The 17,574-nt window shown below is 27.2% G+C and overlaps 1 protein-coding gene across 1 annotated transcript; it reads right to left on the reverse strand.

Moving 5' to 3' along the window:
• Positions 1-588: 588 nt before the first annotated feature.
• LOC127279161 (tubulin alpha-1D chain-like) lies at positions 589-5,027 on the reverse strand. Its single transcript, XM_051301360.1, has 6 exons — positions 4,909-5,027; positions 4,453-4,669; positions 3,671-4,172; positions 3,222-3,549; positions 1,822-1,985; positions 589-1,111 (listed from the first exon to the last, which is right to left on the reverse strand). Exons 1-6 carry the CDS (start codon positions 4,909-4,911, stop codon positions 982-984), a joined length of 1,344 nt encoding a protein of 447 aa, XP_051157317.1. The 5' UTR covers positions 4,912-5,027; the 3' UTR covers positions 589-981.
• Positions 5,028-17,574: the final 12,547 nt, after the last annotated feature.

The raw sequence follows: 17,574 nt of genomic DNA on the forward strand, positions 1-17,574 counted from the left end.
TTGATTATTCTTATTCTTTTTTAAATACAGTTCAAGTGTTATATTTTTTTCAGTAGTAGAGCTTCATTTTAGTCATACAATTTTTCTTTAATTCTTTTAGTTTTGTAAAACGTTTCTGAATTTTGTGTAATTTTATCGAAATCAGTAGTAGAAGCGTATTTTAGTCAGACAAAATGTTGAAAATTAAAAAAAAATGGTAGTCAGACAAAATTTTTATATAAAAAAACTAAAACACCTCTATATGTAAAGTTACACTTGTATTATATATATATATATTTGAGTGAAAACACATTTTCACGAGAACTGAAACCAATTTCCTATACTCAACACAGGAAAACTTTATAATATGAAACTCTCGCTGGCTTTTTCTGGTAATTTTGAAGTTTCGTTCATTACACATAAAGTAAAATGAATGCTAAAATGAGCTTTTTGTGTTCACGTATTTTAGGTCACTGCGTTCGTTGTATTGTGTTTTGAAAAAAAAAAAATAGAAAAACATTTTCTAACCACTTATTGTTCCGCTCATTTTTTTTTATTTTCACAAAAAAATTTAGTGTAACACAACATTTATAATTATTATAAATAATATTCTTTTTTGGTAAATGATAAAAAAATATATTTTTTCTCCAAAACACATTAAATATACATATACGTATATAAATACTAAAAAGACAACAGTATATATAAAAATCATTGTAAAATTGTGTCAATTAAAGAGAAATATAGATTTTCTTTTTAAATGGCACTTGTTACAAAAAGAGTATATATAAAAAAAGGGAAGGGGTTTAGAAAAAAACTTGTACAAAATTGGTAAAAAAAAGAACAGGTAAAATAAAGTGTCAGGTGAAATAAAATGTGGTTTGGACTGTTCGTTCATCTCTATTGCGAAATTGGAGATCCTAGTGAATTGTGACTATCCTTTGAAGTAAATGTCAATTTTTTTTGCAGTATATACACACAGACACACATTCTAAAATTTTTTCACATTTCGTCCTCGCCTTCTTCACCTTCTGTCGAATCCATGCCAACTTCTTCATAGTCCTTTTCTAAAGCTGCCAAATCCTCGCGTGCTTCATTAAATTCCGTTTCATCCATACTCTCTGCCAGATACCTGTATTTATTTATAAAAATATAATATTAATTATATTATATTTTACAAATTATATGTTTTATTATATTTTTGTGTTTGTAATTTATTTATTTACTTGTTATTAATACTTATTATTATTATTAATAATACTTATATACTTATTATTAATTACTTATTAGTTTACTTATTATTAATCAAAATTGCACGATTTTATCAAAAAAAATAAATAAATTTTATATAAATAAATAAAATTTATTTGTTGTTAATTTCTGGATCCATATTGTAATGTAATAACGTATTATAAATGTTATCAGTCCTTTAGCAAACTGTGTTCAATGAGCATAATTCCAGATTAGCATTAGTCTCATTTCATCAACAAGCACTAATGAGCAATTATTTTACACCGAATGGCTATATATATATATATATATTCCGTATATTTGATTTTCTATCACACTTGTATTCTACTTTGATCATGTACAAAATTACGAAATAAATTAATACCATTGAATACAGAAATCGTATATATAAATTAAAATTCAAGTTATCAACTTTATATATTCAAATTTTTAATTTAAAAATTAATTTTTATAAAAAATAGAATTAAATATGTAAAACTTTTTAAAAACAAATTCATTAAGTACATTTTCATAATAAGTGACAGAGAGAGAGAGAATGAGAGATAAAGAGAAAATGTATGATACGATAAAATGAAGTGAAATGTAATTTACCAGTGAACGAATGCTCGTTTCGAGAACATAAGATCAAATTTTCTGTTTAATCGGGTCCAAGCTTCCATGATAGCTGTTGTGTTTGCAAGCATTGCCATTGCTCGTTGGACCCTTGCCAAATCTCCTCCAGGTACAACAGTCGGGGGTTGATAATTAATTCCAACCTGGAATTAGAATACTTTTAAATTCAATTAGGATTTTCAAAAAAATAGAAAAAAAATTGTAGATAACAAAAAACAGCAATTGAAAAAATTTTTACTTTTTTTCAGTAGTGATACACAATTTTACTCAGACAAAACGTTTCTATTTTTATTTATTAAATATCAGTAGTAAAAGTGAATTTTTGTCAGACAAGGCAATGTAATTTTATGATCAGTAGTAAAGGTCTATTTTAGTCAGACGAAACGAGAATTTTTTTAAGTTTACTTGTAGTAGTACAAAAAGTTTAAAAGTTTTATAAAACGTTTCTTAAAATATATATAATTTTCATATAAGTAGTCAAAGTGTTTTTTAGTCAGACAAGACACTTTTGTAATTTTTATATTAGTAGTAGAAGCCGATTTTAGTAGGACAAAACACTACGTATTTTATGAAGCTTAGTTTTAGTAGTAAAGGTACATTTTAGTCAGGCAAATATTTTTTCTCCATTCTTTATGTTTAATGAGACGTTTCATAATATATGAAATTTTAATATAAGTAATAAAAGTTTATTTTAGTTAGCCAGAGGAATTGTGAATTCCAGTAAGATTAGTTTAAGTAGTAAAAACCAATTTTAGTCAAACCAAACGCTGTAAATTGTTTGTAAATTTAATTTAAGTAGTCAAGGTCAATTTTAGTCGGACAAATAATTCTTAATTCTTTGTAATTAAAATCAGTAGTATAACTAAATATCAGATACACACAAGGTTTTTTGAATTAACGTAATCGAAAAATCAGTAGTAGAAGTCGATTTTAGTCAGACAACACGGAGTTATTTTCAGTAAAATTAGTTTCAGTAGTAAAAATAAATTTTAGTCAGACGAAACGTTGTAAATTTCAGTAGTAAAAATAAATTTTATTTAGAAAATACTTAGAGAATTCCAGTGTGTTTAGTTTAAGTAGTAAAACTCTATTTTATTCAGACAATACTTAGTGAATTCCAGTAAGTTTAGTTTAAGTAGTAAAAATCAATTTCAGTCGGACAAAATGAATTCCAGTAAAATTAGTTTCAGTGGTAAAAATCAATTTTAGTCAGACACAACATAAATTCTAGTAAATTCAATTTAAGTAGATAAGGCCAATTTCAGTCAGACAAAACTTTTACAAAAATTAAAAATACTTTCGCCATTTTATGTATATATAAATAAGAAAATGTAATTTCTTTTTCGTAATTAAATAGAAAAAAAAGAAAAGCATAATACCTTAAAACCGGTAGGACACCAATCGACAAATTGTATGGCACGTTTTGTTTTTATTGTCGCTATTGAGGCATTAACATCCTTTGGCACAACATCGCCTCTATAAAGAAGGCAACAAGCCATGTATTTTCCTTTTCTTGGATCACATTTTACCATCTGATTAGCAGTCTCAAAGCACGCCGATGTTAATTCCATGACTGTTAATTGTTCATGATTTGCCTTTTCGCACGAAACAATTGGCGCGTACGTGGCAAGTGGAAAATGAATTCTTGGATAGGGAACCAAATTTGTTTGAAATTCAGTCAAATCAACATTCAATGCACCATCAAATCTATATTGAAAAAAATATATATATTCATTAAAACGAATTTCATTACTTTTTATTGATTTTAAATTTCATTCGTTCAAATAGAAATAATTTTCAAAAAAAATCAAAGAATTTTTTTAGTGACCTTAATGACGCCGTGATTGAAGAGACAATTTGACCGATAAGTCTATTTAAATTTGTATAAGTTGGCCTCTCAATATCCAAATTACGTCGGCAAATATCGTATATTGCTTCATTATCAACGAGAAATGCACAATCAGAATGTTCGAGTGTTGTATGTGTGGTGAGAATTGCATTATATGGCTCAACGACGGCAGTTGATATTTGTGGCGATGGATAAATTGCAAATTCCAATTTTGCCTTTTTTCCATAGTCAACCGAGAGACGTTCCATTAGCAATGATGTCAAACCCGATCCAGTGCCACCGCCAAATGCATGAAAAATGAGAAAACCCTGCAAACCATTACACATGTCGGCAGTTTTTCGTATTCTATCCAATACCAAATCGATCATTTCCTTTCCCAATGTATAATGGCCTCGAGCATAATTATTAGCTGCATCTTCTTTACCCGATATCAATTGTTCAGGATGAAATAATTTATTATATGTTCCCGTTCTTACTTCGTCTTTAAAAGCAAAAAAAATTAATTAAAACTTTTATTTTTTATTTACATGAAAATTTTTTTTTTTTATCTCGAACAGCGATATCTCTAGAATAGCGAAAACTTATCGTTGTTCCAGGTGAAAAATTTTTTTCCATATATTTATATTTTTCTTTTTGAAATTTGAAAATTTATTTATTGTAAAAAAAGAAAAATAGAAAATAATTATTTAATATAGGTATAATAAAATAGAAAATAAAGAATAGAAAAAAATTTAACACTCTTTTGAAAATGTAAATCGAACCAATAACAGTTGGTTCCAAATCGAGAAAAACTGCCCTCGGCACATATTTTCCGCCTGCAGTTTCACTGAAAAATGTTTGAAATCCCTCATCATTTGTGCAAGAATCGGAAGGAAGCATGCCATCCGGTTGAATTCCATGTTCAAGGCAATACAATTCCCAGCATGCATTGCCTATTTGCACACCTCCTTGGCCAATATGAACTGAAAGGACTTCACGCTGTCAATTTCAAAAATTTTCTCATTAACTTCATATATATAGGTCACATTTCAATAATTTACCATTTTTTTTCTACATTTGGAAAAAAAAACCGTATAATGAAGTAAAAATTATTTTCCTTCTTTTGACATAAAAAAAAACCAAAAAATACATGTAAAAATGACATGTCACTTTTGTAAATAATATTTGTGTGTTTTTAATTAGCAAATTAATGATAGAAACAAATTAATTTTTCTTACCATTTTAAAATAGATGTTTTTATTAATTTAAGCAATTTGAGATGAACGAACGATGTTGACACAAAAAAAAAAATTAACACCACACATTGAAAAAAAATGACTAGTACAACATTCTTTTGTTTCCATGGATACAGAAGTTATAATTTTCAAAAATTAAATCTCTATCGTTATTTTTGTTTATTAAAATTTTTTTTGCAAAAATTTTATTGGCTAAATAATAATAATTTAAAATGAAAATTATATAATAATTTTAATAATAACAATATATAATTTATAAATTATATATAAATTTATTATATAATTTAATAGAAGTAAAAAATGTAAAAAGTAGTAAGATAAAAATTTTCTTTTTGCAAAATAGTCGTGGATTTGTAATTAAAAAAATTTTCGCCCCTTAAATTTCTCGACACTGAAGAGTGACGGGTTGCATAAGCTACAGGATTGTGAGAGTGGTTTTTCACTTATCCCAGACAGGCGGCAACACTTTGAACTTTGGTGTATTTTTAAAAAAATATAGAATTGCATTTTATTTTAAATATTAGATTTCAATAATTTGTTAATAGTAAAGTGGAAAATAAATAAATGAAGCTCGTATCTTGAAATTTTCTCGACTACATTCTATATAGATATGTCACTTTTTTAATACTTCTTGCATGTATAAAAGAGACATGGCAAGATAAAGACCATAAGCCCATAAGCCGATGTTCAAACGCATCTAAGCTGGAAAATATCAAAAGATACTATCTTTTCACCCTCATTCTAAAGTTGACGATTACATTTTTTTTTTGTTTTTTTTATTTTTACCTTCTTTTTCTATAAACTAAAGGCGAAAGATTAGAATTTTAATATTTATCGCGTAAAAATCGAAAAAAATAAACTTTAATTATTGGTTTTTTAATTAAAAAAAAAAGTTTCAATAAATATAAATATAAATAATTATTTTTAAAGTGAGATTTAGAAAAACTTTTTCTAAAAAGAATTTTTCAGTAGGTAAAATCATTTTTGCATATAGACAACTCTAATTTTGCAAGTGGAAAAAGTGCAGTATAGTCAGACAATATTTGCAAGTATAGTTAAAACTGTTCTATTAGAAAATTATTAATTTTTTCATTTTAATTAATGAATTATTAAATGATTAATAAATTTTTTGTATGACTAAATAAATAATAATAGATAATACTATTTTTTCAAGTAGAAAAAGTGCAGTATCGTCAGACAATATTTTTGCTATTTAAAATTGTTCTATTATTAAATTAAAAATTACAATTATATATTAAATAATAATATTATAATATAGCTTTAATTGTGTATTATTTAAAAAAAAAAAAACTTTCTCTTTGTCTTTTCAGAAAGCATAAGAGTCTGACGGGTTGCATAAACGCTGGGTGTATTTTAAAAGGGCTGAAATAATTAATATTTCGTGTGAATAAGAATAGTTTCATAATAGATTATAATTAATAATTTTAATATTCTTTTATTATTATTATTATTATTATTATTATTATTATTATTATTATTATTATTATTATTATTATATTCGTCAAGTGGTCTAAAAAAACTAAAAAACAAACTAAAAACTAAAAGTAGTGGATAAACTAAAACTAAAAAAAAACTAAAACTAAAACTATTATTATATTAGTATTAGTATATTAATATTTTTATATTTGTATTATTATATTAATATTATTATATTAGTATTATTATATTAGTATTATTATATTAGTATTACTACATTATTATATTATTTTATTAATAATATAATATTAATATTATATTTTTATTACTATTTTAATACACTAATTAAATGAAATGAATTTTGTTTTTAATTTAATTGAATTTTGCAAATATATATTCTATTTTATTGAAATGAAGTTGAATTAGTTTTCTTTATCATTGAGATCGAGAAGAGATTATTTGCGTCGACAGACATAGTTTAGTAATTTTCGTTTTATGCTCATTGGTAGTTTAAAACTTGTATATACAGCTTTTTGATATCATATCAGGTACTTTGGATCTGTTTGGTACGACACGCCATTTCCGCCCTTTCTCGTTTGTATACGTATATATATGTTCTTTCGTCTTTTTCGCACTGTGCTGTGAAATGGCATTTTAACTTCAAGCCTTCACATGCACTCCTCCAACATTTTCTTTCTCTCATTCTCATTTCTTTTTTTTTTTTTTTTTTTTTCTTTTTTCTCCGCGCATTTTGTGGCAAGTGTAAAGCGTTCATTTTCCTCTTCTACTTATTGTGTTACTTACACCACTTCTTTTTTCTCTCTTTAGAACAGAAAGTCAAAAAAATTTCATTACTTTTTTTGAGAAAAAAAAAAAAAAAATTACAAAAATAAAATAAAAAAAAACAAATAAAATAATTTCGCTAAACGATAATAAAATTGCATTTTTATTACATTGTAAAAAAACAGTTTCAATTGCTTTCATTTTTTTTCGCGAGATATATTCAATTTTTGTCTTTTATTTCTATTTTAAAAACGAACAACGCAAAGATCACGTTCTTTATTTCTCTTTCTCTCTCTCTCATTCTTAAAAAAAAAAAAAAAATCTTATAAAATAATCATCGTATATTCTGTGCTACTAAAAATAACAAGCAAAAGGTTAAAGACTTTTTTTTATGATTTCAAAAATAATCAAACGTCACAATTTTTATTTTTAGTGATCAATTTTCATTTTAATTCATTAACGTGGGAGACGAATTTTTTATATTTATAAATCAATTTATCGAACTGTTCGCAATTAAATATTAACATAGAATTTCTTATATAAATTGGTTTCAATTTAATTTTAATATAATTGTAGCAAATAATTAAAATATTAGAGAACTTTTTTTTTGGGAATAGTATAATAATAAAATTTAAATATAAAAAGAAAAAGATTTATTAAATTTGTGTTTTATTTTAAAATGAGTCTACTATTTTTAAATTTTACTTTATCTGCTTCTTTTTATTCTCAAATCGATGATATGTTCTTTCTCGAGAGTTCCTCGCAGCATTAAGAGCTTTTCTGATTTCGCGGAAGATGTCAAACTGACAAATCACCTATTTGGCAAAAATCGCTGATTCATCAAGTCAGTGAATTATCAATCTTCTTTTAACATAAAATATAGTAGAAGTCGTATTTTACTATCTCTTTTTTTGTAAAACAATTTTTATTCCTATTTACTGTAAATAATTTTGTGAAATTATTTTTATTTTTCATTTATGAAAAAGAGAATTTTTAGTAATGATTTTTCTAATTAAAAATTAGGCAAAAAACAATAATAATAATAAATAATTAATAAATAGTAATAAAAACTAAAATTGCAAATATTAACAAAAAAAAAGTAAAAATAAGACGAAAAGTAAGTAATTTAAAAAAGAAGCTCAAAAATACAAAGAGAGAGAAAAAAAATATAAATAAAAGGGGAAAAATAAAAAAAAATAGTATTTCGCGGTGAGAAATTTTTTCTCGTTCACTTATATATTCGTGGTCGTGATTTTTTATGTCTTTGTGCATCTTTTTGCCTATGCCTATTTAAAAATGAAGAGATGCACATCCAGATTTTCCGATTTTCCGAGCTTTGCTTTCGGGGGAGTTTTAAAAAAAAGGGAAACAAGAAAAGAAAAAAAAGAGAAGTCTTTTGTTAAACTGCAAGCAGGATGTGGGTCAGTAATCATCACCAAGTCTCTTATACTATACTGTCTCTGTTTCCTTCTTCCTCTCTCCTATATACAATATATATATACATATACATATACACCTACACACGAATATTCTACCACGTCCGTTTTGTTTCCACAATTTTTACTCTCTTCTGTTCGCTTCCGCGAATCTTTGGCCACTCTCCTGGTTATTACTTTTCAACGACCCCATTTCTTTTTTTTTTTTTTTTTTTTTGTTTTTTTTCTAACCAAAATCGTGCACTCTCAAGTGTAACCAAAAATGTACCAGATGCTAATTCTTAATACAATGTTGTGGAAATAATTATTCATTTTAAAATATTTGAATTTTTGTCTAAAAAAAATTTTTTTGAATTTTTTTCTCAAATTTTGATGACAAAATTAGTATACAAATTTTTTTCTTGGGAAATTATAGATAAAATTTATTTAATGTACATTTTTGTACAATAATATGAAGATATTATCGCAGAAAAAAATATTTACACATCATCATTAGCTTCTGTAAAAAAAAAAAATCTTTCAAATTTTTTCCCTCATTATCTTGTGTTATATACTAATATTCATCGACAGGTGGTCACAGTCAATTGGAGTGTCGTGAAAAAAAAATATAAAGTAGTTTTGATATTTTTTTTTCTGGATCAAGTTGCGTGATACAGGTTGCAAAACCTTTAAAGTGTGAAATAGCCTTTTTTTATGTATGCTTTTTTTCCACAATATCTTCTAAAAGTAATATCTTCTTTATTATAGAAACCAAAAAGTAATTAAATGAGGCTTTTTTTTTTAAATACTATCAGAAAAATTATATAATTATTTGTACTTATAAAAAGCAAATGAAAAATCAAATGAAAAATCAAATAAAAATTCAAATAAAAATTCAAATAAAAATTCAAATGAAAATTCAAATAAAAAGTAAAGTAAAAAATCAAATAAAAAAATCAATTAAAAAAAGGAGGAATTTTTGAGTATTGTAAATTTTTGTATTTCTGTCGATTTTGATCAAACACCTGTTTTATATACTCGTAAAAAAGACAGCCCTTCTTATAATCGTGCATTAATCAGGTAAAAAAAATTTTTTACATTTTTATCATGTGCATTTATTGTTACATCCAAAAAAAAAAAAAAAAAAAATAGTTGACAGGTCACCTGCTTGAAATATTTTCGATGTTCTCGTTCTTTAGCAATTTATAAGCATCTGTTCTAGGGATGTAGTTCTCTTTTTTTTTATAGAAAAAAGCGCGCCACAGACAGATGGAGTAGCTTAGATTTCGATTTCCGTTTTACTATCATATTCTATATCTATAATTTTTGCGAGCAAATTCTATGTATTTATATTTTAACCATGTAATTAAATAATAAAACATTTATTTTTTTATTTTCGAAAAATCTATTTCTGATTTTTTCGAATTTAATATTTGGTAATTTTTTTTTTATAAAAAATTAGTTACAAAAAAATAAATTAACGGAGAATATTATTTTTTACATTTATGTACTTAATATATATATATATATAAATTCAGACAGCAATCTATCAATTTAAATATATTGTCTACCAGCCGGATATAAATGTGCCATATGGCTTATTAAATTTCAATTTGTCGAATTTCCGAATCTCATTATTCAGTCTAGATTTTATACTTAGAGAAAGGTTCAAGTTCTCTATATATATAATCTCGTATAGTTATAAATAGAAAAATAACTTCTGAAAACGGAAAACGGAAACGTCTGAAGAAAAATGAGTACCACTATATCGCTAATACTCAAGTATTATTGTATCGATATAAATCACTGACCAAAAAATTGGCACGTTTTTCTCTCTCTCTCTTCTTTTTTCCCTATATGGCTTCTTAAATGCTTTCTGGAAAACTACATTTCCCGCGGCGTAAATCTTTTGCGCCATTGCGAATTCAATTCGAAAAACACATTTTTCTTAATGTCCACCATTGAAATCAAAGGAGGAAGCATTTATTTTAAAAACCATAAAAAAAAAGAATTATTATATATTTGCTTTTATTAAATATATAATTAAATAATTTATCTATTTGTTAATTTAAAAATTATTTATCTTCTTGACAAAAAACCGATCAATAAATCAGAAGATAAATTTTTAATTGTTAAAAAAATCGCAGATAAATGAGATTTTGCGGAAAAGAATTTTTTTTTCTCGTTTCTTATATTTTTTGCAGAGACAGTTATTTTTTGATAATATATAATTCGAAAATAATAATAGGGACAATGTTGCATTTTAGAGGGAAGTTGAAGATTTATTTATTTTTTTTTTTTAAATTCTTTTTTCGTTGATGAAATCGGGCGCAGTAAGGAGTTTCTGACTTGACGTCTCGATGAGCAGGTGCTCCATGTATCAAGAGAGAGAAAGAGAGAGAGAGACCAGTCTCTTCTTGTTGGTCTTATTGATGCTCTTTGGATCTGCACCAATCCCACCTGCCGATCACGTGGCTTTTTGGACTGCCTCACGCTCGATTTATTTTTTACCTTCCACACTCCCTTCTATTCGCTCGTTACCGGTTTTCACAAACTATATATATATATATCTACCATTTCACCATTAAACGGCCTTCTTATATATATATATATATATATATATACAGCTATCTCGCAGCATCCTTAAGCGCAAGATCAATTATATCCCTTTTATCTCAAAAAATAAAACCCTCAAAATTTATAGTCACTGGACTTACACCAGAGAAAATGTTCTCCTCTCTATTGCGTAAAAATAAATCGGAGAGAAAAAAAATTCCCCTTCTAATATTGGAATAGAAAAAATTTTAGAAGAAAAATTTTGAATTATAATTTTCCATACACAGAAAATTAAAAGGCATTAAAATAAGCTGCAACGCTTCTTATTTTAATCTAATTTTGCTTATTTTAATACCAAAATGGATTAAAATAAGCAAAATTGGATTAAAATAAGAAGCGTTGCAGCTTATTTTAATGCCTTTTAATTTTCTGTGTATATAATTGAAATAAAAATTAATTTAATTCAAAAATTATCAAAATAAAATATAATTTTATTTAATAAAATAATTGAAAATTTTTTTAATATAGTAATTAACATCGCAATTAGCTTCGAAGTGGCAAAAAATTTAATTGATTTTCAAAATTAATTAATGATTTTTTGATATGGAATATTTATTTGCCACCTAAAATTCCGTCTTTATTTTTATAGGACTCTATAAGTATACATTGCAGAAATTTTGAAAGGGCCCACGTCGGAAAGCACCCAAATCCGCATAAAACAGGGAACCCGATGGGGCCACAGAAGAGCGCCCTACTTCACCCCGATTAAAATCGATTAAAACCGGGGCCCGACCAGGGCCTGGTTTGGCCCCGGTCAGGTTCCCTGTTTCAACCAGGTCAGAGCCAGGTTAGCCAATTTCTTCACGGTTATTTTATTAAATAATTATTTAATCTAATTATTTATTTTATTTACAATATTAGTTTTTAAATAATTTTTGATTGCGAGATATTTTGAAAATTCTTTATTTTACACTATATAACGAAAATTTTAAATTATTTTCTGAAATATAAAAATAAAAGCAAAAAAAAAAAAAAAAAGTGAAGGGTTATTGTTTCCATGTTATACTGAACAATAGATTGGAAAAATGACATACTTTCTAATGTATTTTTCAAAACGAGATGAAAGAAGAAAAAAAAACCACAAGAAATATAATATACATTTCATGTAAACAAGTCCGTGGGGTGGAAGGAGGGAGGGAGGGTGAATAATGGACCATCAGGTGTCCGCATGTCAAACCAATAATATATGCGGTAATTATACGGGAGAAGAACCACGATTTCCTGTTTTATAGTCATATTACACATTATATATATATAGTTAGAAAAGTGAAAAGAACAAATTTTTTAACAATGTAAGAAAATAAATGACAAATAAAAAAATTAGAAATTTTTTTTTTTTGTAACAAAATATCAGAAGACATTTTTGTCAATTTGCAAAAATTTTCATTGATAATATTGCAGCGGCAATATTTAGGCAATATTCGGTTAATATTGCTCTTCCAATTTTTCTTGTCAAAACTGATTTTATCTGCCTTCAGTTGCAATATTAAGGCAATATTGCCAAGGAAATACTGCCTAAATATTGCTGCGTGCAATATTTCCACAGGACATAATCAATGTTGCAGCAATATTGCCGTGGAATATTTGCAAAATAGTGATATAAAATATTCCCGTGCAAAAATTTTGGCCAGGGTCCCAAATCGGGGCCGAATTAGGCTGCCCTATTAGGGAATAAAACACCGCTCCTGATGTGGGCCCCCACTTGAAAAGATTCCCCGGAAAGTGCCCCCTGGAGGTTCTATCAGGATTCCGCCAAAACTTCCAACGTAATTCTGTCGGAATTCCATCGGCGTTCCAAAGAATTTCCGATGGGATTCCGTAGGAGTTCCGACGGAATTCCGATTAATTTTTTCAAAAATTTTAGAGTCCTAATTCCGTCGGAACTCCGTCGGTATCCCATCGGAAATTCTTTGGAACTCCGATGGAATTCCGACGGAATTACGTTGGAAGTTCCGGCGGAATTCTGATAGAACCTCCAGGGGGCATTTTCCGAGGGAATCTTTCCAAGTGGGCCTGATTAGGAAATCCACATTTTTTCACAGAAAATTAAAAGGCATTAAAATAAGCTGCAACGCTTATTATTTTTTTAATCCAATTTTCCTTATTTTAATCCATTTTGATATTAAAATAAGCAAAATTGGATTAAAATAATAAGCGTTGCAGCTTATTTTAATGGCTTTTAATTTTCTGTGTTGTCCGCCCTGATTTGTCCCTGATCAGATGTGGCGTTTCATTCCCTAATAGGGCAGCCTGATCCGGCCCCGATTTGGGCCCTGGCAAAATTTTTGCACGGAAAATACTGCTGCAATATTGTGACAATATTTTGTGCTACTTGGGATAAAAGTGATATTTTATATCACATTGTTAAAAAAAAAAAAATTGAATCTAGTAAAAAATTTTTTTTCACACATAAAGTAAATACCTTATTGCGGATGCCACTTCATAAAACGTCTATACTATAGGCGTGTGAGTCTGAGAAATAATAGATTTGCGGTTAGCCATCCCTATATGAATTATAAACGCTCCTCAACAGTTCCCATATATATATATATAAATATAGAATACAGAAGGAAGAAGATATACTATCTTCAATAAACAGACGGTCGGTAGTTTGTTGATGTCAATTAGATACACCCTGACAGTATTTCACTTGCCTCGAAGTATATAGTGTATATGTGTGAAGGGTGCCTTTTCGTTAATAGCATTAAAAAGGGTCTTCTGTGAATAGAAACCCGTTTGATTTAATGGGTTCTGTTAAGTGTGTTATCCTTTACATTTATGCCTCTACCTATAAAGTACACAATGCCTATATGTCAATAAATATACCAACATATATATATATATATAAAAATTATTGATTGTCAAACTCGAATCACGTGCGACACACGACTTTTGTTATTATCAGTTTCATATATGATCCCATATGCATAGTACAATTGGAAATGGTATATAAACAAATATTGAAGGGTTGTATGTAAATCAAAATCCACTGTATAAACATTAATCCTATTTTAATTTTTTCATTTATTCTTATTTGTTTTATATTTACTGTAATAATAATTTTTTTGGAAATTAAAAAATAATCCTAATTAAAAAAAGGGTAATTGTAAAATTATTAATTAAATTAATTAATAAGTGTCTGGTCTGATTTGCTGTTTCATCAAAATAAAGTTAAAAAATTTTTTGTTTTTTATTTTCAGAATCAGTGTTGAAAAATTATGATAATTTTCTATATATAAAACTAAGTGTGATAGCGCGAAGTATATAATTTATTCACTTCATGTGAATAAATTTACTTTTGGGATCTAAACCTCGCGGCTTTTTTTTTATACACGTGTCGTTGAACCCCTCTCTTTTTCTCTCTCTCTCTCTTGCACTCACTCACTATCATCAGTGTCACTTTCAGCATGGTTATGAATGTCAGACGTCTTTTTATTGTTTGACATCAACACTAAATATTCTTTAGATATATACTTTTTTTTTTTCATTTGCGCCACTTGTTTCAGTATATATGTTACTTTTTGTAATCCCTTTTTCTCCACCCCTTCATCATTTTTCTTCGAATGGCGCTACTGTGACGTCATCTTCATGAAGATTTTTCTTTTTTTGTGATGCTGTATATATGGCTCTCAGACCCCCTTTACTTTCTGCATAGTTGGTAGTCGCACTATAAATTGCGGGTTAAAGCAGATTTGAGATACACGCGCTTTTACAAGGCATTTTGTCTCCCTATGTGAAAAAGCGTCATTTGCCATGATTTATTCAGGAAAGAAATATATAAGAACTTTTGCCTCGCGCGCAGCATAAAATTTAGTTTTCCTTTCATATATAGTATACGAAAAATTTAGTTTGTGAAAAATGATTTGTCACTCGTTTTTATTCTATATAGAGATAATGAAAATTGTATTTTAATTTTTTTTTATGATATTATTTCGATTTTACAAATAATTAAATATTTTCTTTATCAGCGTTTTATTTGTTTATTTAAATAATACATTCTTCAAACAATTTTCAAAAAGTTTCTCTTTAATTTTCGCAACTTAGAAAATTGTTTTACAAACGAAAGTTATTTGTGAACGGGCAGAAAAAGTAATCTCCTTTTATATATATGGAATCCTCTCACTTTTATGAAACTTGTCCTTTTATATAAGTATAATGGTAGTAAAAAAAATTATAACTTCTCCATTTAAGGGTATGTGACTCTTATATATACCTAACAATCACAAGCAGATATTAAAATCTCTCAAATATTAAACGGAAGAGTAAATAAGTATACGAAGAGTAATTTATAAATCGAACATTAAATCTCGAAACAATAATTTGATTTGAAAAAAAATCTTGTTTGTGTTTGGACCAAATAATTATTTGAACCAATAATTTAATAATTAAATTTTTAATTTGAACCAATATAATTTTTCTATTTGAACTAAATAATTATTTGAACCACTAATTTCTGTATTTGAAGCAAAAATTTCTCTGTTTGAACTAAATAATTATTTGAACCACTAATTTCTGTATTTGAAGCAAAAATTTCTCTGTTTGAACTAAATAATTATTTGAACCACTAATTTCTGTATTTGAAGCAAAAATTTCTCTTTTTGGACCAAATAATTATGATGAAACAAAAAAAAAGGCAGGGTTAAAATAGAGCTTCTTCTTCAGCCCCAACTAGTTTGTTTTAGACGAATTTGGGGCTTCCCTACCTGAGCCCTACCAGAGCCCGATCAAAATTTCTTCACAGAAATTGTCACCTAGTCCGCATCATATTTTGTTAATAAATTTCCTGTCTTTTTTTTTTTTATTTTTATATGTCCTTATTGAAAATATTTTTTACTTTCACGAATAAGGAAACTCCTAACGATTTTATAAGGAAAACTTTATTTAAAAAAAATTTCGAAACTTAATATTTTTTTTTTCAACCGCGTTTTTAAACCAGTTTCCCTTGAGATTAAATCTGTTACAGTATATGTTTTCAAAAGGAGGTGTATATATATAATATAATATGGCTTCCTGGATGAAAAGAAGAAGAAGAAGTTTTTGGACGACCCGAGGACATGAGCGAGGGGGTTTTCGGTCGAAGTAGCCGCGCAGCTGGCTGAGATTGGTCGAGTGGTTTTTTAAAGGCCGCGCACTATATAGCAATTTCTTGCGCGCCTCCAACTTGAAAAAAAACCGGACCCAGAAAACTTGTCGGCAGATGGCACGCGCTGGGCCTAACGTACCTAAAAATAAAAATAAAAAAAAAAATCTCAAACTCGAGAGAGACCCTGCGCGCGTCCTGATGAAAGTGCCCTTGAGTCTCTTCTACCTTGCGCGCGGATCCCTCGGGGGGTCATCATATATACACGGTCGACTCGTGCCTTCTTCTAATTGGAAACTTTTTTAAAACACATTGTATAGAAAATAATATGATTTTTATGTTCCGGACCCCCTAAATGTTTTTTAATACCATTTTTTTTTTGGTTAAAAAACAAAAGAAATTTTTTAAGGGGGGGGCGGAACATAAAAATAACTGATTATCGATAAAAACAAAAATGAGAGAAATTTAATTTTTCCCAGATTTAATAAATTATATCGCGAATTTTTGCAGAAGGAAACTTGATGTCCTAGAAAAAAAAACCTTCGATGTCCAAACTTTCAATGATATATATTTCAATGGCATGGAATATTTATACGAAACCTGTGGAAAAAAAAAATTTTTTTTTATTAAAAAAAGAAGAAAAATTTATTTTACAATTATCACCAAATGAAAAAAACTACGGAAAAAAAATGCGTGAATGGGTAATATTTTCCTAAGAATATTTCCTAAGAAGCAGAGAAAAAAATATATTTTTATCTTCAGAGGAGCTTGTATTTCTTTCAATTTTATTTGCGCCAAATAATAAAATTTATGACAAACAAAAATTTTTTAGCTTGAAACAAATAAATAGTTCTTTCAGAGATAAATATAATTTTATATAAATAAAATCAATTTGTATCAATCAAAAGTTTATTTGCATCAATTTCTTTTTTTCAAAAAAAATTTATAAAAATAAACCAAACATTTACTGCAAATAAATTTTTGTATTAAACAAATTTGGTTGAAAATAAAATAAAGTTTGTTAATACAAAAAAAGGTATATTTGGTTCGAAAATTTTTCTCTCGAATCTAGTAGAAAATTTGTTCTAAATTTTTTTTAATAAAAAAAAAGATGAGGCTTTTTATAAGGGCTAAAAAGAGGTGAGAATATTAAAAGAAGAAATAGTTGGATTAATTTAAATGAAGACAGAGAAAAAAATGAGAAAGAGAAGGAAAAAGAGAAAAAAAGAGAGAGAAATAGATAGAGAGCATAAGGATGCTGCATGAAGGAAGCGATTTACGTGAGAAATTTTCAAGAAGGAAACTCGCACACAAGAT

Source organism: Leptopilina boulardi, unplaced genomic scaffold (genome assembly GCF_019393585.1).
Source record: "Leptopilina boulardi isolate dan_hultmark-lab unplaced genomic scaffold, ZJU_Lbou_2.1 LbouV2_112, whole genome shotgun sequence".
NCBI lineage: Eukaryota > Metazoa > Arthropoda > Insecta > Hymenoptera > Figitidae > Leptopilina > Leptopilina boulardi.